General features: G+C 43.6%; 3 protein-coding genes across 7 annotated transcripts in view; 1 reads left to right on the forward strand and 2 right to left on the reverse strand.

Moving 5' to 3' along the window:
- Window positions 1–1,271: 1,271 nt before the first annotated feature.
- LOC111962949 (monocarboxylate transporter 10-like) lies at window positions 1,272–6,335 on the reverse strand. Its single transcript, XM_070443279.1, has 8 exons — window positions 6,098–6,335; window positions 5,499–5,714; window positions 4,651–4,863; window positions 4,264–4,415; window positions 2,493–2,655; window positions 2,100–2,303; window positions 1,602–1,848; window positions 1,272–1,356 (listed from the first exon to the last, which is right to left on the reverse strand). Exons 1-8 carry the CDS (start codon window positions 6,333–6,335, stop codon window positions 1,272–1,274), a joined length of 1,518 nt encoding a protein of 505 aa, XP_070299380.1.
- A 506-nt stretch (window positions 6,336–6,841) lies between these two features.
- Window positions 6,842–11,225, forward strand: LOC111963155 (galectin-8). 2 transcript variants are annotated; one of them, XM_023986397.2, is made up of 8 exons: window positions 6,842–7,263; window positions 7,636–7,724; window positions 8,377–8,587; window positions 8,847–8,966; window positions 9,065–9,100; window positions 9,220–9,308; window positions 9,473–9,638; window positions 9,801–11,225. In XM_023986397.2, the coding sequence occupies exons 1-8, from the start codon at window positions 7,225–7,227 to the stop codon at window positions 9,948–9,950; spliced, it is 900 nt and encodes a 299-aa protein (XP_023842165.1). In that variant the 5' UTR covers window positions 6,842–7,224; the 3' UTR covers window positions 9,951–11,225. The 2 variants fall into 2 exon arrangements, with proteins under 2 accessions (XP_023842165.1, XP_023842166.1); XM_023986398.2 differs by lacking the exon at window positions 6,842–7,263 and adding an exon at window positions 7,281–7,385.
- Window positions 11,226–11,779: 554 nt separating this feature from the next.
- Window positions 11,780–25,179, reverse strand: part of LOC111963154 (palmitoyltransferase ZDHHC14) — a 99,017-nt gene continuing 85,617 nt past the window's right edge. For 3 of the 4 annotated variants that reach the window (XM_023986391.2, XM_023986395.2, XM_023986392.2), the window contains 2 exons: window positions 22,629–22,731; window positions 11,780–13,125 (listed from right to left, as the gene is read on the reverse strand). In XM_023986391.2, coding sequence (XP_023842159.1) covers window positions 12,691–13,125; window positions 22,629–22,731 — 538 coding nt within the window. In that variant the 3' untranslated portion in view covers window positions 11,780–12,690. The remainder of the gene's footprint in view (window positions 13,126–22,628; window positions 22,732–25,179) is intronic. The other variant, XM_023986393.2, reaches the window with a different exon arrangement.

Consider the following 25,179-nt stretch of genomic DNA (forward strand, 5'->3'; position numbering starts at 1 on the left):
CAGACGTTTCAGTAAATAAATCTATAGTAAATATATTTGGGTGATTAATATCCTAAATCCCCAGAATGTATGTGACCTCTACAACACTAAGCAATAGTATTAACAGCAATGTATCAATGTTGCCGTGATACAAGGGCACCACACTTGCTGCTAAAATATTCTTTAACGTTCTTCAGAGAAGTGAGGAGTCATTTCTCCTATGCAGGACAGGAGAATTTGTCCTTGTCCTACCGATAATGAAAACGCTATTATGTTGTCATCTCCCACAAGTATTTGATGAGCCAGCCAGAAAGACTGTGACTAGCATACATAGTATGCATTTTCAGATACTGTTGAACTGCCTCACAAGTACTTGACTATTTCAGTATAATTTATGCTAGCCATGGCCTGTCAGTTTTATTCCATCCATTTATAATGCATAATCATCTCACCCACACAGTGTTTAGTAGGAAGCACACTTTTCATCAACTTTAGCTCAATGTTCATCTGTTCTGCTAAGGTATGCCAAATCCTTATTGCACTTTAATACAATATTGGAGCTGGTCAAATAGCACTCCATCTCGTTACTCTTTCTTAGAAATTAGACCTATTTGTTTAGTTTTTGCAATAATACATCAATGGGAGTTTTATTAATCTGTGGGATTTTATTCAGTGAGCAAAATGCAACTATCAAATTTGAACAGTATCTCCGAGAGGCAGTTGTAACTGTTGTGACAGAGTGGATGTGGTTGGATTTATTAGTTTGGTATTTTACTGGCTGGTGTCAGTGTGTAGTGAAGCCCTTATGGCCTGTTGGCTTTGGACATAATATTGCAATGATGAATGGCTTAAAGTACAGTGTTGGTTGAAGGCTTTCTTGCTGTTAATGGCATATAATAAGTAACAGCTAAAAAACGAACTGTTTTAATGATGTATTTCAGTCGAAACTAAGTGCTGCAAATAAAATAAAAATTGTCTGAGAAAAGTGACACTGTCATTTTCTATAGAATGTGTCTTGCAGTATGGAGGGAGAGGTCCTTAATTATCATTGCTGACGAGCAGTGCTCTGACAGACTTTTATTTTCACTTGGTACAGAAGCGCCACCTACTGGACAATGACTAACAAGTCATGCGCTTGTCATTTCTCTCTTAAATGAAAACAGATTAATTCACTATAAGAATACCAGCCAACACTGTATTGATACATTATTGTATTTGCTCCCCTAAGTGAAAAGATACAACATTTATCTCTCCTGATGAGGCAGAAGGGGTGGTGATGCTTGGTGTTGTTGCTATAGCCGGGTGACTTCAGCAGGTCCTGCGGTTTCGGCATCATCTCCTCTGTACACCTCAGGTCTACTCTCGGTAATCTCTGGACTACGGAACGTAGTTGTAGAGAAGTAGTTCACATATTTGGACACTGGTGGCTCCTCCTATTCGACAATTGAAATGTAAGTATTTTGAGTAAACATACATTATATAATTAGGGCTAGTAGTTTTTCCTGACCATAACGTTTTTCCTGGTCAAGCCACGTGGTCAGGAAAAACTTGCACCATCAATTATAATTGACAATGAAACAAAATATTTTGTTAGATTGACACCCCTTATAGAAAAGAAGAACAGTGTCATCTTCTGGTGAGTAGAGAGGTACCGGTGTATTACCTCAGCGATAGGAGGCAGGTTGTCGGCCCACTGCGTGATTTCCTGTGTGGAGCGGTCGATGGTGACGTTCATGATGCTCTTGCATGTCTGTCTGGTTGACCTCTTGGCCAGGGGGATCAAGGCCAAGACAAAACAGGCTGTCACGTTCAACGCCCCGGCAACCACAAAGCCCAGGTTGTAGCTTCCTGTCATGTCATTCACCCAACCTGACCGGGACAACAACTCATGTATGACTGAGACTTCAAACAACAAAGTTATGATGACTATGCCTTTTATCATCATACTACTTGTATGATGTTCCTTCATGCAAAGACAGTGATGCAACCTCTGCACATCTGCCCCCCCCCCCCAAAATTTGAGCCGATTGTCATTGTTTGGCTGTACTGACATGGCTTACACTCCTCCAACTTAAGAATAAGTACTGTTACAACAATAACGTCAGCTGCGGTGAACCTACCAGCAAAGGGCGGCCCCAAGCAGCTGACCGCGTTGACCGTGAGCATGAACCCCCAGGCCACGGGCATCTTCTCGGCCCCCATCAGGTCAAAGGTCAGGACAGGGAGCAGGATGTAGTTGCCAGCATCAGCGATCCCCAGGAACAGGCCGAAGGCCACCAGAGAGCCGTAGGAATGGAGCAGTGGGATCAACATGTACAGCAGACCTGGCAACACGGGAGGAAAGACAGTAGGGGACAGGTGTTAGGTTGTGTACGGTCTTCAGAATTCACCTTGTACATTTGACTGCAGAACAGCCGTGATAATAATCGCCATAACATACCCTCTCTCGTGTCGTATTGCTTTACTAACGGTCACAATGACCGTGAGGAAGTATAGGCATAAGGCCAACCCACCCACACCGAAGACAGAGGCCTGGTTGATGTAGAGCCTGTTGATTCTCTCTGAATCACAGATCCTGCCGAAGATGATCCGGCTGACCATGCTAGTCAAGCCCAGGAACAGCATGATGTTAGTGGCACTGTGGACGGGGATGCCCAGCTGAACCGCATGCTTCACCTAGAGCAGGACACACACACACACACATTTTGTACCTGAACTACATTCACTCATCTTTGAGATACAGTGCATTCGGGAAGTATTCAGACCCCTTGACTTTTTTCACATTTTGTAATGTTACAGCCTTATTCTTAAATTGATGAAATAGTTTCCCCCCCCCCTCCCCCCTAATCAATCTGCACACAATACCCCATAATGACAGCAAAAACTGGTTTTTAGAAATATTAGTAAATGTATATTAAAATAAAACGGAAGTATCACATTTACCTAAGTATTTAGACCCTTTACTCAGTACTATGTTGACGCATGGAAGCGTTGCTGCAAAGCTATTTTCAGGTCTCTCCAGAGATGTTCGATTGGGTTCAAGTCCGGGCTCTGCCTGGGCCACTCAATGACATTCAGAGACTTGTCCCGATGCCACTACTGCATTGTCTTGGCTGTGTGCTTATGGTCGTTGTCCTGTTGGAAGGTGAACCTTCACCCCAGTCTGAGTTCCTGAGCAGGTTTCATCAAGGGTCTCTGTACTTTTCTCCGTTCATCTGTGCCTCGATCCTGACTAGTCTCCCAGTCCCTGCCACTGAAAAACATGCCCACAGCATGATTCTGCAACCACCATGCTTCACCGTAGGGATGTTGCCCTGGTTTCCTCCAGACGTGACGCTTGGCATTCAGTCCAAAGAGTTCAATCTTGGTTTCATCAGACCAGAGAATCTTGTTTCTCATGGTTTGAGAGTATTTAGGTGCCTTTTGGCAATCTCCAAGCAGGCGGTCATGTGCCTTTTACTGAGGAGTGCTTCTGTCTGGCCACTCTACCATAAAGGCCTGATTGGTGGAGTGCTGCAGAGATGGTTGTCCCATCTCTACAGAGGAATTCTGGAGCTCTGTCAGAGTGACCATTGGGTTCTTGGTCACCTCCCTGACCAAGCCCCTTCTCCCTGATTGCTCAGTTTGGCCGGGCGGCCGGCTCTAGAAAGATTCTTGGTGGTTACAAACTTTTTCCATTTAAGAATGATGGGGGCCACTGTGTTCTTGGGGACCTTCAATGCTACAGACATGTTTTGGTTCACTTCCCCAGATCTGTGTCTCGACACATTCCTGTCTTGGAGCTCTACGGATAATTCCTTCAACCTCATTGCTTGGTTTTTGCTCTGACATCCACTGTCAACTGTGGGACCTTATATAGACAGGTGTGCCTTTCCAAATCATGTCCAATCAATTGAATTTACCACAGGTGGACTCCAATCAAGTTGTAGAAACATCTCAAGGATGATCAATGGAAACAGGATGCACAAGAGCTCAATTTCGAGTCTCATAGCAAAAGGTCTGAATAGTTATGTAAATAAGGTATTTTATTTTTTATTTTTTATAAATTAGCAAAATGTCTAAAAACCAGTTTTTCCATTTTTTAAAAAACTTTTCAGCCTTATTCTAAAATTGCTGAATTTATTTTATTTAATCAATCTACACACAATGACCAAGCGAATAGTCAAGGGGTCTGAGTACTTTCCGAATGTACTGTATATGAGTAAAATTACAGAATGGTTCCAAACTATAATGTCGTACCATTTCAACTGAGCCTTCAGTTGTTTACACCAATATGTAACTTACCAAGTGGACATATGGAATGAAGAATCCAAATTTACACAGTCCATTGGCTGCAACCCATATGAGAAATATTTTGTCTTTCCACAGGCCAAGGTCCACAACAAACTTCTTCAAGGGAGAGTTCTTCAAATTATCCACCACACTTCTGGTGTAACCTTTCAAATACATATAAATCACTCAAACCTCATCAGTAACACATCGTTTTGGATTAATATTACATTTCCGTTTGATAGTGTACACATACATTCAGTTGAGTAGTTAAATAAATTGTGCACTCAGTCATGATGATGTGATAGAAGGTCCCATCTCTGTATGTTCATCATTTAACATGGTAACCTGCAATGTACTAAAGAAATAAAAACCATTGTGGGTCTGAACGTTCTGCAGTACCTTTGGGGTTGAGGGGCAGGTAGGTGAAGCCGGTGATGACACAAATAATCATGAGACCTGAGAACACTCGGAGACTCTGCCTCCAACCCAGGACGTCTATGAGGAACAGATGGAGCCGAGTCTGGACCAGGGCCCCTGCTGCTCCCCCTGACATCACTATCCCCGTGGCCAGGGAACGCTTGGTGGTGAAGTACTGGCTAACCATGATCATACCTGCCCCACGGGAGGAAGAGGAGGGAGATTGGAGATGGAGGTGAGATAATGTGTTAGCTGTGCTGGTCTTGATAACACAATATGAACTAGAAAAGCTGTGGATGGATTGGTAGTTTTAGTGAATTCATAGTGCAGGGGTAGGCAACTAGATTCAGCTGTGGAACGATTTTGGTCACCGCAAATTGACCACAACTAAGCCCAAAAAGAGACTGTATTTGATTTTTTTGATTTTTAAAAATAATTTCATACATTGAGACATGATCACATCTATCTTTTTTGTTTGTGGGAATACTTGGGAACAGATTTCCTAAATTATACTCATGTTTTGCTTAATTCCTGAGAGGTTTTACTTAAATTAAATTAAAAATGTAGAACTTGCAGGTCGCCTGTTGCCGACCCCTGCAGTAGTATAGCTAACCATTAGCTAATTCCATCCCTCCCTTTTTATTTAACCTTTTTATTTAACTAGGCAGGTCAGTTAAGAACAAATTCTTACTTACAACGACGGCCTAGGAACTGTGGGTTGTTCAGGGGCAGAACAGATGTTTACCTTGACAGCTCAGGGATTCAAACTAGCAACCTTTCGGTTACTGGCCCAACGCTCTAACCACTAGGCTACCTGGCCTTGTACCAACCTGGGGTGAAGGCAAAGCTGGAGCCCACTCCAGTGAGGAAGCCGTGTGTGAAGAACAGTGTTCCTAGATTGGGTGCGTAGGACGAGCACACTGTGGAGATCATGATGATGAGGGATCCTAGGATGGATATCTCTCTGGCTCCGTACCTGACTGTCAGCTTCCCAGACAGGGGCCCACAGACCATGATGAAGCCATAGCTGATGGAGCCAACCCATGCTATAGGACAGCAGAAAGTAGGTCATAGGTTAGGTAGCTAGCAGATTTCAGTGTATCTATTCTATAGCATCTGTAAGCAATCTTCTGATTGGTGTGATACAGTAGGTACAACAGCAGGTCATTCATGCAGTTGAAGGTAACTACTTGTTTAACATGTTTATTACAGGTTTATTAACGTTTAGACATCTCATTTCATGATCACAAAATCACTTTGCAGCTAATACAAAATAGTTGTTGAAATGTCTAGTTACAACAGTAGAGTTTACAGTGTGTAGCCTAATACTACATTTCACTATGATGTTGGGTTGAATACGAAATGCTCTGAGACCAGGTTGGATAAACGGGCCTAACGCTGTGATTATGTGAAGTTTAGGGTAACTTGCCTGTTTTAGAACTTGTCTCCCCAAACTCTTTGAGGAGACTGATGAGGTACACTCCGAAGGAGTTGTGGTATCCCAGTACCAGGACATTATAGAGGAACGATGAAAAGACAATCACCCATCCCCATCCTCCGTCCGGGGGAGGCTTGATAGGTGGGGGTCTGCGAAGCTCCCGAGGAATAAGCTCGGGTTCCTCGGAGTAAAACCTCCTGAAGGGAATGGCAGTCCAGAAGATGTGCATCTTGTTGCACAAAAAACACGAACCTTGGGTGCTATCCACCTAGACCGGTTAGAGACTTCTGGTGCGCAAAATAAAGGTGGATAGAATCAAAGAGGAATGTTGCCATAGCGCCGACCATGATTAACCCAGATCTGTCTGACATCATAATTGCCATAAAGCTATCTCCCACGAAACTGGCGAGCTTTGGCCACCTTCAGTAGGCCTATTCTAGACTGGGTACCAGTCTATTAACATTCACTTCTTTTAGGCTACTTCGCGTCATATGCCCAAGGTTTAGCATGACAGGATAGGCAAGTAGTGGAATGATAGCTACATAACCTACATTTTGATCGTAATACAAATTAATTATTTAATAATTTGTCAATATTTGCAACCAAATTGAGCCAACTCAAATGTGTGTGTGCGCGCGCAACGTTACGCGCTTTGGAATTATTCCAAAGATTTTGAGCTATTTTTCGAGCTATTCTTTAGGCATTAGGGGCCCATTTGCTTTATTGGTTAACTAGCCTATACTTTAGAGAAAGCTTTTAAGATTGTATTTTATTCTATGGCCTCATTTTTGAGAACTGTATTTTATTGTAGGCTACCTTTCTATACGTCTATTGCTATATATGCTACAGATGTGTGTTTTTCAATTTATTTGGTCTCCAGTCTCCAGCTTTTTTGGATACAGTGGCAGCAGCCTGTCACAGCACATAGCCTGGATCACATGGTTGCGCATAGTGCGTGTGTGACGTAGTAGGACATTGAATAGAAGATGGAGAGAAAATGCCTACTGCCTTCTGAATATAGCAGAAAATAAAAACATCGACCCAATTCGTTCTACATTCTTTGCAATCATTTAGCGGTATAGGTAACTGCTGTATGGTAGTGTTGCATAACGGGCCCAATGGCTGTGGCAAACGCGAAACAAACTGTCCTAAATCCGGTAAGAGGCTTGTTCACTAGCCTACCTCTACTACTCACAGCGAGACTCTCCCTTTCTCAACAATGAGAATAAAATTATTCTGACACATTGAATAGCCTACCCTGGATATTAGGCTACCGCAGGTATTTTTCTGTTATCAATAGGTAGCTTATATGTGCAGCTATATCGTCCATCGTTTTGCAGTCATTTCATTGTAGCGTATTATTGTCGGGCCGAAATCCTGTTATGTTTAACGATTTTATACGATATTGTGTATCAGCAATGGGATAGAGGTTATTGAATGTATTGCTACATTAATGGCGTAGGACACACACACTAAATATGATTTGATTATGTTTGCCTTTATTAAGCCTCTCTTACCTCTCCATTCAGGTGATTCCGTTCACTGGGGCCATACCTGGGGGCCTACACCCTGGCGAGATAGTCATTATCCAGGGCACTGTTCACAATGATGCTGACAGGTATGTGATGTTGTTTTCCCTAGCCCTAATTTCATGTTCACATCCCGGTTCAACCTAACACTAATTTTGGTTACCCAGAAGTAAAATTCCAGCCACCCAAATCAGACTGTTCTCTCTGCTACTGCATGGCAAGTGGTACCAATGCACCAAGTCTGGAACCAGCAGGACTCTGAACATCTTGGGGGTCCTTTGTCATAAGACTACTAAATACTTAAGTAAATAGCTACCCGATCTAACTGCAAAAAGTTGTAATGCAATCTTTTGACTCATCACATATGCTGCTGCTGTTTATTATCTATCCTTTTCTCTAAAGATACATATGTACATACTGTATATACTTACCTCGTACACCTGCACAGACTCGGTATTGGTACCCCGTGTATATAGCCAAATTATCGTTACTCATTGTGTATTTATTCCTTGTGCTATTCTTCTCTCTGCATTGTTGGGAAGGGCCGTCAGTAAGCATTTTTTCAGGCTCAACTGAAAAATAATATGCTTACCCAACTCTAAAAAATGTTAAGCTTGCAAAGAAATATGTTTACCCAACTCCGTTCACCCAAAATAATGATACATTTAGTGTGACTCGAGTCCCCACCTTTGCTTTTAGAAATGTTGAAACTCTTAATACACACCAATGTGATAACTGCAGGTTCCAGATGGACCTGTCCTGTGGCAGCAGTACTAAACCTCGTGCGGACATCGCCTTCCACTTCAACCCCCGTTTTAAGGGTTCCCCGTGCGTGGTGTGTAACTCCCTGGTGCAGGAGAGTTGGGGCAGGGAGGAGACCCTTCAGCAGCTGCCCTACAGACAGGGAGCAGCCTTCGAGACAATCATCCTGGTCCATGATGACGTCTTTAAGGCAAGTGGACCAATGTCTGAGAGTTAACTGATTTACCATACATAGACAGTTTTTGCAGCTTAAGTCACCTTAAACATGAGAGCAAAGTCTTCTTCAATTAGGCCACGTACAAGAAAAACTCCCTATCCTATATTTGCTTGCACATTCACTTCTGTTGAGTCACAAGAAGCTAGTAGTATCATGCAAAAGTCAAGCAAATACAGTATAATGGATTTAGTATATGATGTCGTGTGAATGCTGTTTTCCTTTGTACCTGCAGGTGGCAGTAAATGGTTCTCATTTGTTAGAATACAAGCACAGAATCCCACTGGACAGGATTGACACACTTTCTATATGTGGGAAAGTTAAGGTGCACGCCCTTGGCTTTATACCAAACTCAGTAAGTACCCCTCCCCATTACTATATGTCCATACTAGAATAATAAAACATTTTCCAGCTCACTCTAATGACCGTCTTTATTATTATTTTCTCCTATAGGCAATATATTCAATATCAGGCGAATCAGGTGACCTGGTGAGTTATATTATTTATAGTTTATGGAAAATATAAAACATCTATGTAAGGCAACATGACCAATTGCATCAATATGTTGCACAGTTTACAGACATGGCCTAAATCTTATGTATTTCCAGAGTCTCCCTTACAAAGGCAGTCTACTGAAAGGGGTGAGTCCAGGACAGCACATCACAATCAAGGGACAGGTCAGCATGTACCCACACAGGTAAGCAATGGGACACAACTCAGTATTTAAACCATGTTTCAAGAAAATGGACCGTGTACCTTTTGAGGTGGTGTGTAAGGTCAGGACTGCCCAGTGCCCACTATCCGTAACACACTGTAGAATAACCTGCATCGTTGTTGTCTGATGAACCTCCTGTCTGGCAGCTTCACTGTGAACCTCCGCAACAGCAGCAGTGAGAACATCGCTCTGCACCTGAACCCCCGGATGAAGTCGGCCATGGTCATCAGGAACTCCTACCTGAGTGAGTCCTGGGGACCAGAGGAGAGGGAGCTTCCCCTCTTCCCATTCTCACCTGGGGAGTACTTTGAGGTATGCTGCCTCTTAATATTACAGTAGAATATTTTTTGTATTCATTTTTCTTACTTAAAAAAAAAATAAGCCCAGTCATCAGTTCTCACATCACCTGCACGTTACTTGTATTATTGGAACTCTCGCTTGTCTTTTTCACTACAAGTACTCTCTCTGCCCCAGATGCTTATCCTCTGCCAGCCCCACCAGTTCAAGCTGGCAGTGAACGGCTCTCACCTGCTGGACTACAGGCATCGGGTGCAGGACCTGAGCACCATCAACCAGCTGGAGATCATGGGAGACCTGGAGCTGATGGATGTCAAGCTGTGGTGACCGAGGACATAGACGCTAAGCCCCATTCTGGACAACAGGCCAGGTTACATCCCCCACCACCAATGAATATTAATGTATTTATTTTAGACACATTGATGCCGTAAATCAATGATGCTACCTATCAATGATTTAGAGGCTGGTATAATGATTTAAAATTGTTTGACCATCCAGATCTGTTTACACTTGATTGATTTTCCAGATACAAAGGGTGTCTGACTACCTCCGGAGGTGGTCAGGAAGATCGGATCACAATGCGTCTTTTAATTGGCTACACCTGTCAAAAAATGTGGACAAAGTACACGTTAGCATTAGGTATTAAGAGGGCTATAAATTAACTTATTGGTGGAAGGCCTCTAAATATCAATTTACATCTACAGGGACCGTGATTCTTGGAGCTGAAATACTAAAATATTCCATAAACATTCCCAGTCATCCATCTCAGGTGTTGAAACAAATGATAGGATGGTTACAGGTGATGCTTAGCAAGCCTCAGAATATATTTATCAGGAATATGAAAACCCTGACCATATTTAACGTTCCTGCACCTGAGGGAACATGTGTGGCTATTTATGACCCATAGGCTTCGTTTAGAAAGGCAGCCCAATTCTGACCTTTTTCCATGAATTGGTCTTTTGAACAATCACATCAGATTGGTCAAAAGACCAATTAGTGAAACAAAGATCACAAATTGGGCTGCCTGTCAAAACATAGCCTCGAGTAATGTGCTTCAATATTCATCCAATAGATACCTTAGAAAGGCAATGTGGCCTAAAAGGCTGCATTACAAGGTCAAATACTCTATCTGTATGTGCAATCACAGAAATGCCAAATCTGTCTAAGCTCACCCACCATATGATCTAGTCTAGTGTACTTCAGTCAAAGCACACTACAGGGTCAAACCAAATACACTGGTTGATGATTCCAATGAAAATAATGTGTGTTAATCAATTCGTGTTATGGCCATTTCCTTTCTTGCTTGTCCAGTCACTCAACTAACCATTTGAGCTGGCCACCTCTATGTAAATTATTTTTCAGTCATGCATTTCACCCATTTTGTTTTTAACAGTAATTTCTTACTGTTACACTGCTGAGATGTCATCTTCCAGCAGTGGTCCTTACTCCAGTGGTGGACCAAGTGTGACTGGGTATATTTGCAAAGCAAGAGACCGCGCCTGCTGTCTGTTTCCTCCTGATGTACATAATATAAAGAATCTACTGTATGTAATGTATTATAAATAGTTCAAGTGCTTTTAAATAAATGTATGATGATTGGAATATTCCTCTGGGGTCTTTTGTCCACCAGATCCTCAATTACCTGTGATATCTACATGCACATTTATCACCGCTCCAACATAGGTACATTTATCCTCTTCAACCACCAGATGTCGCTACAAGTTAAAAGGTGCAGTCGACTGGCCAATTTTTCACACTCAAACCATGCAGAGGCAAAGGCTCTTCTATAAGGTGATGTTTGCTTCGTCACATTAAAAATAGCAAATCCACGTGGCTTAGGGAAATGCAGTTCCTTCTGAAGTAAAGCCTATAGTCACTTTCGTTTGACTTTGGTGAGTATGTCTGGTGACAGAGAGCCCTTGTTTTCCCCGGTCTCTATGATCCAGAGGCATCCGACCACAGATTAATGGACCATTACATGAGACCAGCCTACAGCAGGACTCGCCCTCAACACAGCATGTACAATGATTTTATACTGTTGAATCGTCACAAGACTACTTTTTTAAGACCTACCAAAGGATGTGTGACGTCAGAGATGATAACACATGACTTTCAACTGGTCACCTTGGGGCTTGGCTTCAACAGAGAGAATCTAGTACCTTAAAAATGTGATTTTATTAATATATCCACAGGAAGTATAATGTGAGAAAAATAATAACCTTAGTATGGCACAACACAATACCAAATCTTTTTAACATGTCATTTAAAAATAAGAAATGAATTGCATGATATGCAACATGATAACCTAACGCAGCAGGCATAAAAGAAAATGCCTGAGCGGAGTTTCCACATCCGGTTTTCAGCGGAACAGGAAGCTAGGGTGAATTAGCTGTATCCCTGAAAACCGGATACATCCGGTCGTTGGCAACTCCACTAAGGCTAGCAACATGATGACACTAATTCTTGTTTACTGATTGCACTGTCGACTATCAACCGGAATCTCCTCAGAAAGGCTGACACTCTCCATTAGTGATCAATTAGGCCACAGTCCGTTGTACAAAAAAATAAAAATGTCAGAATCGTGATTCATGACAGAAATAAAGCAGCTTTTCTTTAACATATTTAGGAACAGCTGTCACAACACTTTTTTAAACTTTAAAATAGCTGACAGACAGCCATACACCTACCACTTCTGTTTTTCCTCCTCAAATCCTGTCCTTTGTCTGTCCCCCTCCCAGGAGAGTGGACTATGCTTCAGTAGAAAACAGTACGTTTGTGACTGTTTATAATATGGCAAAGTCCCCTGGGCCCTTCACCAGCAACAACCCCCCATTATGATGCAGAGGTTTGGCAAGTTGTTGGCTGAGGAGGGAAGGTCCCAGTTCAGGTCAGTTCTGCTCCCAAATAGTACCACAGTCTTTAAGAGGCTCAAGTCCTGTGATTTTAGTGGACGGAGAGGATATTGGTTACAGGCATTCAGGATTGGGGCGACCCACTGTTTGGCACGGGTGTGGATGGAAGGGAGGAGCGTTTTAGGGGACGGAGGGATGTTTGAGTGAACCCCCTGTCAGACAGAGCTGAGTTTGACCAGGCCTCTGACAGAGTCCTCGTGTAGAGAGTCCTGGCTGGCTGGATTGTAGAAGCCCTGTATGGTGTGGCTGTGTCCCAGGGGACTGACGCAGGGGAGCATGCCCGGTGGCGAGGGAGCTTCCTCGGGCGTGAGGAAGTGGTGGTGGCACCCGTCCGTGTGGTGGTGTCGTAGCCCGTCGCTTTGCTCGTTCCGTAGAGGCAGCATGTCGTTGTCACAGCTGAGGTTGGGGGTGGAGGTAGGGGGTGTCGGATGACCCCCCAGCGGCAGGGCTCCAGAGCAGGAACCCCCTAATGATGTTCTGCCCGGTAGAAACGCCTCGTCTGTGAGGATGACTGGCTCACTCTGCAGCAGGGGTGTGGCAGCAGCCTGCAAAACGAATTTGGTGCTCTGAATGCACTGGGCTTGATCACACTGAGATGGAGAGTGGGAGTAAAGGAATGAGTGTAGGGAGAGTAATGAGACATGTTTTGGGGGAGGGATTGGAGGGGAATGTGAGGGTGACAGAAGAGGAAGGTAAACGGATGACAGAGAAAGGAGGAGCAAGAGGTTAACATGACGAGTGTAGTGAATGAATTAAGAGAAAATGTGGTGTTAGTAACTTTGTTAGAGTAAACCAACACCAGAGAGAAAAAAACTGTATTCAAAGTGACCCAAATGCATAGTGAATTCAATACATGAAGTTGAGACAGCGGGCCATTAAGTCAGCTATTGATTTATCTCTGTGTCTCTGGGAACCTAAATAGTTGAAATGTAAATCAAACATCTACATGGAATGAACCAACAGTGCACTGTTTGAGCCATTGAACTAGATGAGCACTTCTATAGCCTATCTAATAATTATCAGATGTAGTGGCAAAGTGCAAAACTGAAGGCAGGCAGAGTGCACTTTCTCTCTCACACACAGAGAGAGAGCACATGAATCAATGGGAAACCTTTTGATGATCCACTATGACAAAACTGGCATTAGTGCTTTGAAAGGTCTTCTTAGATTTCACGTTCACAGGAGACTAAAATAATAGAAGATAATCTGGTCCTCACATCTCAAATCACCTGTCTGGCCAAGCATAACCACACCAGGTTAAGAGTGTTAGTTTATAGGACTACTTAAGTTTCTCTTATCAGTTGATGTCCTTTTATGAGCTTGGCTTATTTTATAGTCACTCAGAGACAAACTCAACCCCTGGACTCAAACTTAGCTGCTAGTTGTCTGACATTAGTCTCAAATTGTATTGTCAGACCTAGGGTTGCAATGGGTTGGAAACTTTCCGGTACATTTCCAGAATATTTCTGGAAATTTTCAATGGGATGTTAAGCGCGGGAATTTTGCTTAAATTCATCAAAAAAGTAAACTTATAACAGTGAAGCTTTTTTTGTGGGATACACAAGGCAATTCTAGGTCTTGTGGCATATTTTGGTTAAACTATCCCCAATTCAATGGAATTGCAACCCTCTGCATGCACAGTGCATTCTTCCATCACATGTGCAGTGCACTCAGTGTACAGCTGATTCTCAAGATCTTGCACACTAATGAGATGCTATTGAGCCCACACTACTACACTGTCTGAGCCAAGGACTACATGCTATCTGGTTTTGATTACAATACTGGGTGGGGTGAATATATTTTATATGACATACATGATTTTTTTGTTAACTAGTAAATAGTAGCCTACAGCAAAGTGTGTTTAAATAATTTATAACTTATTAACAATTTCTGCTAATGCATTTTTGCTGCCATGTGGGTTTTAGCATGCTTGAGCCTACTAACTGAGACATGTTAATATATTCCAGTTTCATTTTAAAACATTTATCTTACAAAATGAGTTGTTTAATCTAACTGTTTAACTATTTATCTGTAGATGGAATTGTATTTTAATTTTTTTACTCATTTTCCCCTAATCTTTACAGGAAAATGCCACTATCTGATGTGTGGAGACATTTCACTGCAGCTAATGTAGAAGAAAAAGCTGTGTACATTTGCAAATACTGTGCCAAATCATATGTGAAGAATGCAACAAAGATGCATAAAGTTCCCTCAGCGCTCACAACAAGCAACCTCTGATAAAAGTCCCTCTACTTCTAGAAAATGATGAACCAGACACCTTATCATAGCAACAGCAGCATACCACCCTGCATAACACTGCTGGCTTGCTTCTGAAGCTAAGCAGGGTTGGTCCTGGTCAGTCCCTGGATGGGAGACCAGGTGCTGCTGGAAGTGGTGTTGGAGGGCCAGTAGGAGGCACTCTTTCCTCTGGTCTAAACAAAGATCCCAATGCCCCAGGGCAGTGATTGGGTACACTGCTCTGTGTAGGGTGCCGTCTTTCGGATGGGACGTTAAACGGGTGTCCTGACTCTCTGAGGTCATTAAAGATCCCATGGCACTTATCGTAAGAGTAGGGGTGTTAACCCCGGTGTCCTGGCTAAATTCCCAATCTGGCCCTCAACCATCAAGGTCACCTAATAATCCCCAGTTTACAATTGGCTCATTCATCCCCCTCCTCTCCCCTGTAACTATTCCCCAGGTCGTTGCTGCAAATGAGAACGTGTTCTCAGTCAACTTACCTGGTAAAATAACGGTAAAAAAAACAACAAAAAAAACAGCTCATGGTCCTCCTGGAATCAGAAGTTTTTTTTGACTCAATGGTGGAACGTAGTCAGAGAAATGCTGATGAATGTCTTACTCGAGCTGTGTATGCAACTGGTTCACCTCTGATGCTCACAGGCAATGTGTATTGGAAGAGATTTCTGAATGTTCTTTGCCCAGCATACACCCCTCCAACCAGACATGCTGTATCTACTCATTTGCTGGATGCAGAGTTCAACAGAGTTCAAGTGAAGGTCAAGCAAATCATAGAGAAAGCAGACTGTATTGCAATCATCTCTGATGGGTGGGCAAGGAATAATTAACTACATCCTCTCCACCCCTCAACCAGTATTCTACAAGAGCACAGACAAGGGACAACAGACACACCGGTCTCTACATTGCAGATGAGCTGAAGGCAGTCATCAATGACCTTGGACCACAGAAGGTATTTGCACTGGTGACAGACAATGCTGCGAACATGAAGGCTGCTTGGTCTAAAGTGGAGGAGTCCTACCCTCACATCACACCCATTGGCTATGCTGCTCATGCATTGAATCTGCTCCTCAAGGACATCATGGCACTGAAACCAATGGATACACTCTACAAACGAACCAAGGAAATGGTTAGGTATGTGAATGATCATCAAGTTATAGCAGCAATCTACCTCACCAAGCAAAGTGAGAAGAATAAGAGCACCACATTGAAGCTGCCCAGCAACACCTGTTGGGGTGGTGTTGTCATCCTGTTTGACAGTCTCCTGGCGGGGAAGGAGTCTCTCCATGAAATGGCCATATCACAGTCTGCCGATATGGACAGCCCCATCAAGAGGATCCTCCTGGATGATGTATTTTGGGAGAGAGTGGTAAGCAGCCTGAAACCTATAGCAGTAGCCATTGTACAGATTGAGGGAGACAATGACATCCTATCTGATGTTCAGACTCTGCTTGCAGATGTAAGAGAAGAAATCCGTACTGCCCTGCCCACTTCACTGTTGCTCCAAGCAGAGGAAACTGCAGTTCTGAAACGCATCAAAAAGCGTGAAGACTTCTGCCTGAAGCCCATACACGCCACAGCGTACATGTTGGACCCCAAGTATGCTGGCAAGAGCATCATGTCTGGTGCAGAGATCAACAAGGCCTATGGTGTCATCACTAGTGTGTCTCGCCACCTTGGCCTGGATGAGGGCAAGGTTCTTGGCAGTCTGGCGAAGTACACTTCCAAGCAAGGGCTTTGGGATGGAGATGCAATATGGCAGTCGTGCCAACATATCTGATCAGCCATCTGGTGGAAGGGACTTTGTGGATCTGAGGCTCTTTCCCCTGTTGCCTCCATCATCCTCCAAATCCCACCAACATCAGCCGCCTCAAAATGCAACTGGTCCTTGTTTGGGAACACACACACACCAAAGCACGCAACAGGCTGACAAATACAAGGGTTGAAAAATTGGTGGCTATCCGGGCAAATTTGAGTCTTTTTGAGACTGACAACGAGCCATCCTCAACAAGGTTGGAAAGTGACAGTGAAGATGAGGCCTCAGAGTCTGATGTTCAAGCGGTGGACATTGAGGAGGTCCAGGGAGAAGACATGGAAGCCTGAGAGGAAGACAACCAAAGCTTTAGTTTCTAGACTATCATTTTACAGATGTATTTTGAAAACATTTTTAGGAGATGCGATGGATCATTGGGGATCATTCAATATTCCCTTTCTTTTGCTGTTCAGTGAAATCATCCCATGTGAAGAGTCAACTCATTTAATTAAAGTTCAATTCGTAACTAAATAGCTTTTGTTTTTTTCTATTGGAAGGATTTAATCATTTGCAATTATGTCTACTTATGATAAGGTAAAAGGTTTATGTCCATATGATATGGTAAATATATCCAATGCAAAAAACATCTATGGTATTAATATTAATTTGCATATATTCCCACGTTAAGTTTCCACCTCTGAATATTCCCCAAAATGTGCAACCCTAGTCAGACCCTACCAGAACAGACAGAAAGACATTGGGAGAGAAATGCTGGTATCTACAGAACATGGACCTATTAAGAAAGCAACACACTGTATTTACATCAACCTATAGTAATGAAACAACTGGAGCAAAGTCAATCTGGAGAGATCCTCTAACACGGGCAAACCTGCATCGTGGTTAGTTTAGCTTTAGCCTGATCCCAGTGTCAGCGAGTTGAAAGCTTCTATTTGACAAATGCACATCCAAAAGCCCCACAATCCGATCACCGCTCCTAATCTAATCATTTTTACATTTACATTTTAGTCATTTAGCAGACGCAAGGGCACAGACATATTTTTCACCTAGTCAGCTCGGGGATTCAAACTAGCAACCTTTCGGTTTGTGGCCCAACACTCCTCCCCGCTAGGCTTCCTGCCGCCCCGGGGCCTGCTTTGGCAAAGCTGCACTCCAAAAGTGACTTTCTAAAAGCATTTCATGTGTCAGCTCCATACTGCCCTTTGGAAGAAAAAGCATGGTATTATTTACTAATGAGCTTGGACTATCTCCTTGGCTGAAATTACTTTAGAGGTTGAGTTGCTGGACAAGGTTGGGTCTGGGACTGCTGCCCACTGTTCTGCCCAGGCGTGGGTGAAGGAACAGGGGGCAGATGAGCCGGCTGTCATTACCCATATTGGCATGCTTCACTGTGCTATCAGCCTGTGAGGTAGTGAAGTTCAGCTCTGATAAGTTTAGCCCTGGTCGTAAACCTTTCATCAGCTCAGCAGGCTACAGGAAGAGCAGCTCTCACCTTGCCAGGGAGAGAGGAAACCAACCAACCCTGACCTAGCCTGAACGAAACCCTGCACGTCTAATCTGTATCTTCATCACGGCTGACTTAGGCACGTGCTGATTGAATTTTCAGCGTTTATCTGAAGTGATTCAGGCAATAAAATGATAACGGCTGTGTAAACATTGATTCATTTTAGGGCTGTTCAAGCTAGATGAGATTGACACATAGGTGAGCAGTATTGGCCATCCGTCCAATGAATTAGCAATCACCCGTCAAGTAGACACCGCTGAGATACTGAAGAGAAAGGGAGAGTCTAAAATGAGTCCTGTGTGTCGTCATCCATTACTCAAGAAGAAGCTAGCAAGTTGAAACAGTCCAAAGTCAGAATCTATATCTGTAAACCCTCTGCTGTGTAAAAATAGCTGCCAGCTACCACAGAAAAGGCGGGGGGAAAATGAGATAAAGATGTGCCGGTAAGTATTACGGAGAACATGGACAGAGCCAGAGGAAGAACAAAGCGGATGGTATTTTAACTAGAGGTCATGGTCACTTCTAGATGTCACCTCGCTCGGCACATACTGCTCTCTCTGTCACTTCCTGACTGGGGCCTGTGACGGATGGTGTGATATGGCATGATGTCACCGTTGCCATGGTGTCGAGGCTTCTGTTGTTCAGCCGACCATGTCTTTAGAGAATATACATACAAATGTACGTAAATGGACTGGATTCTCTGCACTTGAATATTATTCCCCAATTTGCCTACATATATTGACGGACTGCCTTTCACTATTTACATGGCGACCAGGTATGAGTCAACGGCGCTATTAGCAATGTCAATTCTCTCTCTTGTCTTGTCAAATGCACACACCGCATTCTCTAAGTTGGTGACTAAAAATAGATGATGTTAGTGGCGACACATCAATGGTTCCCCCGTGGGAAGTCATTACTGCAGTATATTACAAATAATAACTGTTTAACAGATGGGCTCTATTTCTACACGTGATAAAGTTATGGAATGTCAAACCTGTCTCCCAGCCAGAACAACCAGCTCAAGCATTCCAGATGGCCATGACACATCTTTAGAACAATTCAATAAGACCAGAGTTAGCGGGACAGGAACACAGCTAACAAGGACTTATTTTAAGTGGTCTGTATTATTCTAAGAGACCATTGGATTCAAGTTCAGAGGACTGTAGCGAGTAGTGACTGTTCATTAGAATATACGAGGAAGGAAACGATGGCTTGTTCACTAAGGGGCCACCAGACTCCCAGACAGACTCTTTCTTCCATTCTCTGCCAGATTATGGAATGCGGTCAATAATGTATATAAAACCCTGGATTGCTGTTGCTATGTATTGGCCAATGAGAGGCTTTGAAGCCACTGGTCGGCCATATTGGCACTCCCCAAAAGAAGCAGTCTTCTATAGGAATGAATGGAATTCTACAAGTATTCCAATTCAAATGTTTCAAGAACAAAATAACATGTGTTGTAGTGTGGACAGAACGTTCAAAAAATTATACTTTAAGGATTTTTAAACATGTTTAAATAACTGCATGCATTAAGGTGTCTGTAATAGAATAAATGTAGCAAAAACAAATGCCGACATTAATAAATGCATATCTATAGTTTCCAGAACATTTCTTACATTAGTGGGGGACTGCCAAGATGGAGGCGCGGTGGCTTCAAAACAGTGCTCCCTGTCAGTCATCTAGTGACATTTGTAGCTTCACTCCCTTTGATCTGATACTCCGACACCAATTACACTGTCAGCTGACAGGGCCTTGTTTAAGTCAGACTCTCTCCATGATTTTACTGTGGGAGCCTTCTCTCTAAAAGAGCATGTATTCTCCTTCCCTCTCCCTATCTCTGTCTCTCTCTCCTATCATCCATTTCTTGCTTTCTATCCATCAGTCTCTTTCTGCCATGCCAAAGCCTCCGAGAACATGAGTTAGATTGTCCAGTCAGTCTGACTGATAGCCTGTAGGAATCAGAGGGGGAAAGAGAGTGCACTACACACAAGCACAACATGCACACACACAGAAATCGCTCCCTGGGGTTCCCAAATCGCCGACATATCGTTTTATTTGCGAGAGGGGGACAGGGACTGGGACAGTGGGGAAAGCCAAGGAGTCAAACACACCACAGTCCACAATGACATTGCTTGTCACAGTGCACACACAATCCCCTCCTCCCCCTGCTGACCTATTTCCCAGCCATAATGCTAGATCACAGAGCATCATGGGTAAAAGCTGTGAGTATAATAACATAAACAACCCCCTACTTGGAATCCCAACAGTTGATTTGCTCCAATCTGTGGACCAGAGACGGAAATGAGATTGGCTAAATAGATTTGGATTGAGCGGGATAAAGATGAGAGATAAACAGCCTTGTTTGTGGGCTTTCTAGCGTGGGATGATGAGGGGAGGAACAATGTTTCCTAACTGAGATCTTGCACAGCTTCTTCTCTGGAACACCTCTGGAGAGAGAAAGAGAGAATTGGTATACTGAGGGAGGGAGAAAGAGAAAAGAGAGAGACGCTCTGACCCTACCCTGCCCTTGCCTAAACCAAGTACCAATGTTGATGATTGCAATAAAACCCCATGATGCCGCTGGTCATCATAATTCCCCAGAGATTGATTGGGATAGGCTGACAGTTGAGCCGTTGTTTACAGATGAAATAAGTTGCAGGATATAAGACAACAGCTGAAACGCCAGGCTACTATGAGTGGAGAGCTGGAGAGGCTGGCACTGCCACGCACAGCAGCAGCTGCAATACCGTGTCCTGGGTTTCCCAGGGTGAGTCAGCCAAAGATGGGTCACTGTTCGGCCATCCTCTGCGGGGATGGGAGAACCTTCAAGAAGGACAACCATCTCTGCAGTACTTCACCAATCAGGCCTTTATGGTAGAGTGGCCAGACGGAAGCCACTCCTCAGTAAAAGGCACATGACAGCCCGCCTGGAGTTTGCCAAAAGACAACTAAAGGACTCTCAGACCATGAGAAACAAGATTCTCTGATCTGATGAAAAGATTTAACTCTTTGGCCCGAATGCCAAGCGTTACATCTGGAGGAAACCTGGCACCATCCCTACGGTGAAGTATGGTGGTGGCAGCATCATTCTGTGGGGATGTTATTCAGCGGCAGGGACTGGGAGACTAGTCAGGATCGAGAGAAAGATGAACGGAGCAAAGTACAAAGAGATCCTTGATGAAAACCTGCTCCAGAGCGCTAAGGACCTCAGACTGAACTGGAAGGTTCACCTTCCAACAGGACAATGACCCTAAGCACACAGCCAAGACAACGCAGGAGTGGCTTCGGGACAAGTCTCTCTGAATGTCCTTGAGTGGCCCAGTCAGAGGGCCACTCCAACCTGACAGAGCTTGAGAGGATCTGCAGAGAAGATTGGGAGAAACTCCCCAAATACAGGTGTGCCAAGCTTGTAGCGTCACACCCAAGAAGACTCGAGGCTGTAATCGCTGCCAAAGGTGCTTCAACAAAGTACTGAGTAAAGAGTCTGAATACTTATGTAAATGTGATATTTCTAAAAAACTGTTTTTGCTTAGTCATCATGATGTATTGTGTGTAGGTTGAATGAGGAAAAAAACAATTTAATACATTTTAGAATAACGCTGTAACGTAACAAAATGTGGAACAAGTCAAGTGTCTGAATACTTTCCGAATGCACTATATACTCAGAACAAAAATATAAATGCAACAATTTCAATGATTTTACTGAGTTACAGTTCATGTAAGGAAATCAGACAACTGAAATAAATGAATTAGGCCCTGATCTATGGATTTCACATGACTGGGAAGGGGCGCAGCCATTGGTGGGTCTGGGAGGGCATTGGCCCACCCACTTGGGAGCCAAGCTCAGCCAATCAGAATGGGTTTTCCCCACAAAAGGGCTTTATTACAGACAGAAACACTGCTCAGTTTCATCAGCTGTCTGGGTGGCTGGTCTCAGACAATCCCCGCAGGTGAAGAAGCCGGATGTGGAGGTCCTGGGCTGGCATGGTTACACGTGGTCTGCGGTTGTGAGGCCGGTTGGACGTACTGCCAAATTCTCCAAAAATACATTGGAGGTGGCTTATGGTAGAGAAATTAACATTCAGTTCTCTGGCAACAGCTCTGGTGGACATTCTTGCATTCAGCATGCCAATTGCACGCTCCCTCAAAACTTGAGACATCTGTGGCATTGTGTTGTGGGACAAAACTGCACATTTTAGAGTGGCCTTTTATTGTCCCCAGCACAAGGTGCACCTGTGTAATGATCATCCTGTTTAATCAGCTTCTGTCAGGCGGATGGATTATCTTGGCAAAGGAGAAATGCTCACTAAAGGGATGTACACAAATTTGTACACAAACTTTGAGAGAAATAATATTTTCTTGCATCTGGAAAATGTCTGGGATCTTTTATTTCAGCTCATGAAACCAACATTTTACATGTTGCATTTTATATTTCTGTTCAGTATATGTGGTAATGAAGGCAATACATAAGCCATATTAAGATGACCAGGGTCTGAGTTTGAGGGTTTGCAATGACATGATGGCCATGAGTAAGTTTAGAAATGATTGAGTGGAGAATGGCTTACCATGTGGCTCTGTGATTGGGTGGATCCGTACATGGTGGTGCCATTGGTTGGCGGGATGGGGTGTGGCGTGTCTGATTGGACAAAGCCTCTTCTGTCGATGAGACTGAAAAGAGAGAGAAACATCTGAGGAAACCATTCAATGATATTAATAATATTGTAGATCCCTTCCTTAACGCCTTATATAATATCGCTGTTTCGGGGAACGCGGATGCAATCAAGGAATCCAGACATTAAAACAGGATATTAAAATGTTTTATTGAACTTAGTAGGATATCAACTAAATGTATTGAACTTATTAGAAAATGTATTCATTTGCCGAAGTTAAAATCAGAAGACATGAACAAAATGCATCAGTGAATTGTATTTTCCTGCAACTATTTTGGAAACGGCACAGGAATAGCCTGTCTTATCTCTGTGTGTGGTGTGTGTGTGTGGTGTGTGTGTGTGTGTGTTGTGTGTGTGTGATGTGTGATGTGTGGGTGTGGTGTGTGTGTTGGTTGTGTGTGGTGTGTGTGTGTTGTGTGTGTTGTGTGTGTGCTGGGGCGTTGTGCGTGCATAGGTCTTACACTTTGTGTAGCCGTTAGCGATGACGCTAATACCTTCTTCTGGTAGAGATGGAAAGGTTTTCCCAAAAACCTTCTCAATGAAATGTTAACTACAAAGTAGCCTATGCCTACCTGGCAGAATGATTTCATGATTATTTGCATCAATCCAGTGGCCATTTGTTTTAAAAGGGTAACTACACGCAAAAATCTAAATTTCTTCAATTTTTCCCAGACCTCAAAGTGGTATCGTGATTTGGTTTAAGCATTGTTGTGGACTTAGAATTTAGATGTTTTCCTATTTAAAAAGTGTGATTTTGAGAGTGAAAAGGCTAGGGTAAACAGGAACCTGGATCAACTGAACGGAGAAACCAGAATTTGGGAAAAAACTAAACGGAATCAGGCAAAAACATTCTAACTGATTTTACAGGGTCCTACCTCCTCGACAAATGAATCAGGCTTAGGTCCAAGTGTATTTCAATACTGTACTTTGAAGCCAGGCTGAAACTGTATATTTATTTTGCAGTGATCCTGCCGAAACTACATTTATTTGTATTTTATTTAACTAGGCAAGTCAGTTAAGAACAGATTCTTATTTACAATGACGGCCTACCAAAAGGCAAAAAGCCTCCTGCGGGGATGGGGGCTGGGATTAAAAATATAAATGAATTAAATAAAAATATAGGACAAAACAACACAACACAAAGAGAGACCTAAGATAACAACATAGCATGGCAGCAACACATGACAACACTGCATGGTAGCAACACAACATGACAACAACATGGTAGCAACACGGCAGCAGAACAAAACAGGGTAAAAACATTATTGGGCACAGACAACAGCACAAAGGGCAAGAAGGCAGAAACAACAGTACATCACGCAAAGCAGCCACAACTGTCAGTAAGAGTGTCCATGATTCTTATACACACAGATTTTGTGAATGAAATGCTTTGATTTCCTTGAATAGTCTCATTTCAAATCCTTGGCAGATATCCTTACACAATGTAACTTGACGATAAGAGGATGCAGAATACACATGAAATACTTTCGGAGAGTCAAATATTGTGAAAGAATAGGAGGGCCTAATCTACACAGCTGCCACAGACAGACACCAGAGAACCCCAGAAGGGGAGAGTTGTGCTCTGCCTAATGTTTCACTCTGTATGCAGGCGCTCCTCTTGGTAGTCAATCATTGAGGTCATGCAAAGATCAGTGGAGTGAATCATTATTTCTGTTCGATCACTACCGTTGCTGGGCTGAGACATGGCTGGTTAGGCAGGAACCTGCTGAGGTTAAGCAACAGGATTGTCTTATAGTGTGTGTGTGCCTGAGCGCGTGTGTGTGTTTATGTGTAAGCACATAGAGAGAGAAGTCGTGAGCTAACCGTGTGTGATGACATCCATTCATCACCATGGAGGGACCGTGTGATGATATGAAACAGTGACACAGATCAGCTCTAACGGAATACAAACAACTCTCCACACCCTCCAGTCAAGGAGGTGAGCAAAACTACAGCTCGTCTGGCGGCACCAAGGACACAAAGAGACCGAGTACCAAGAGAAACCCACTGTTGCTCAAGCACGTAGCCCCCGCGTCGTACCACTAGGTTAGTGATCCTCTACAAGTCCAAGTGTGACAATCCTGAGACAAGCCGAGTATAGCCCACAAAGGTCTCCACCACAGTCACCATAAACCAAGGAGGCCCTAACCCAGACAGGAGATCACGTCGTAACCTCACCCACTCACAGTGACGCACCCTCCTAGGGACGGCATTTGGAAAAGGACACTCAGGCAAATTGCCTCAGTTAGTGACTCAGCCCCTGTAACAGGTAGAGAGCAGAGAATCCCAGTGGAGAGAGGGAACCGCCCGGCGAACACAAGGCGTGTTGTCGTGTTTCCCAGACTCTGCCGGCACCGCACAGCCCGGCAGACACGAGATTTGCTACGAGAAAGGCTGCTAGAAGGGAGAACGAGTCTCGTCCCCTCACAGGGTGTATTGCGGCTAG

This window comes from Salvelinus sp. IW2-2015, linkage group LG4q.2, assembly GCF_002910315.2.
Source record: "Salvelinus sp. IW2-2015 linkage group LG4q.2, ASM291031v2, whole genome shotgun sequence".
In the NCBI taxonomy this organism is placed as follows: domain Eukaryota; kingdom Metazoa; phylum Chordata; class Actinopteri; order Salmoniformes; family Salmonidae; genus Salvelinus; species Salvelinus sp. IW2-2015.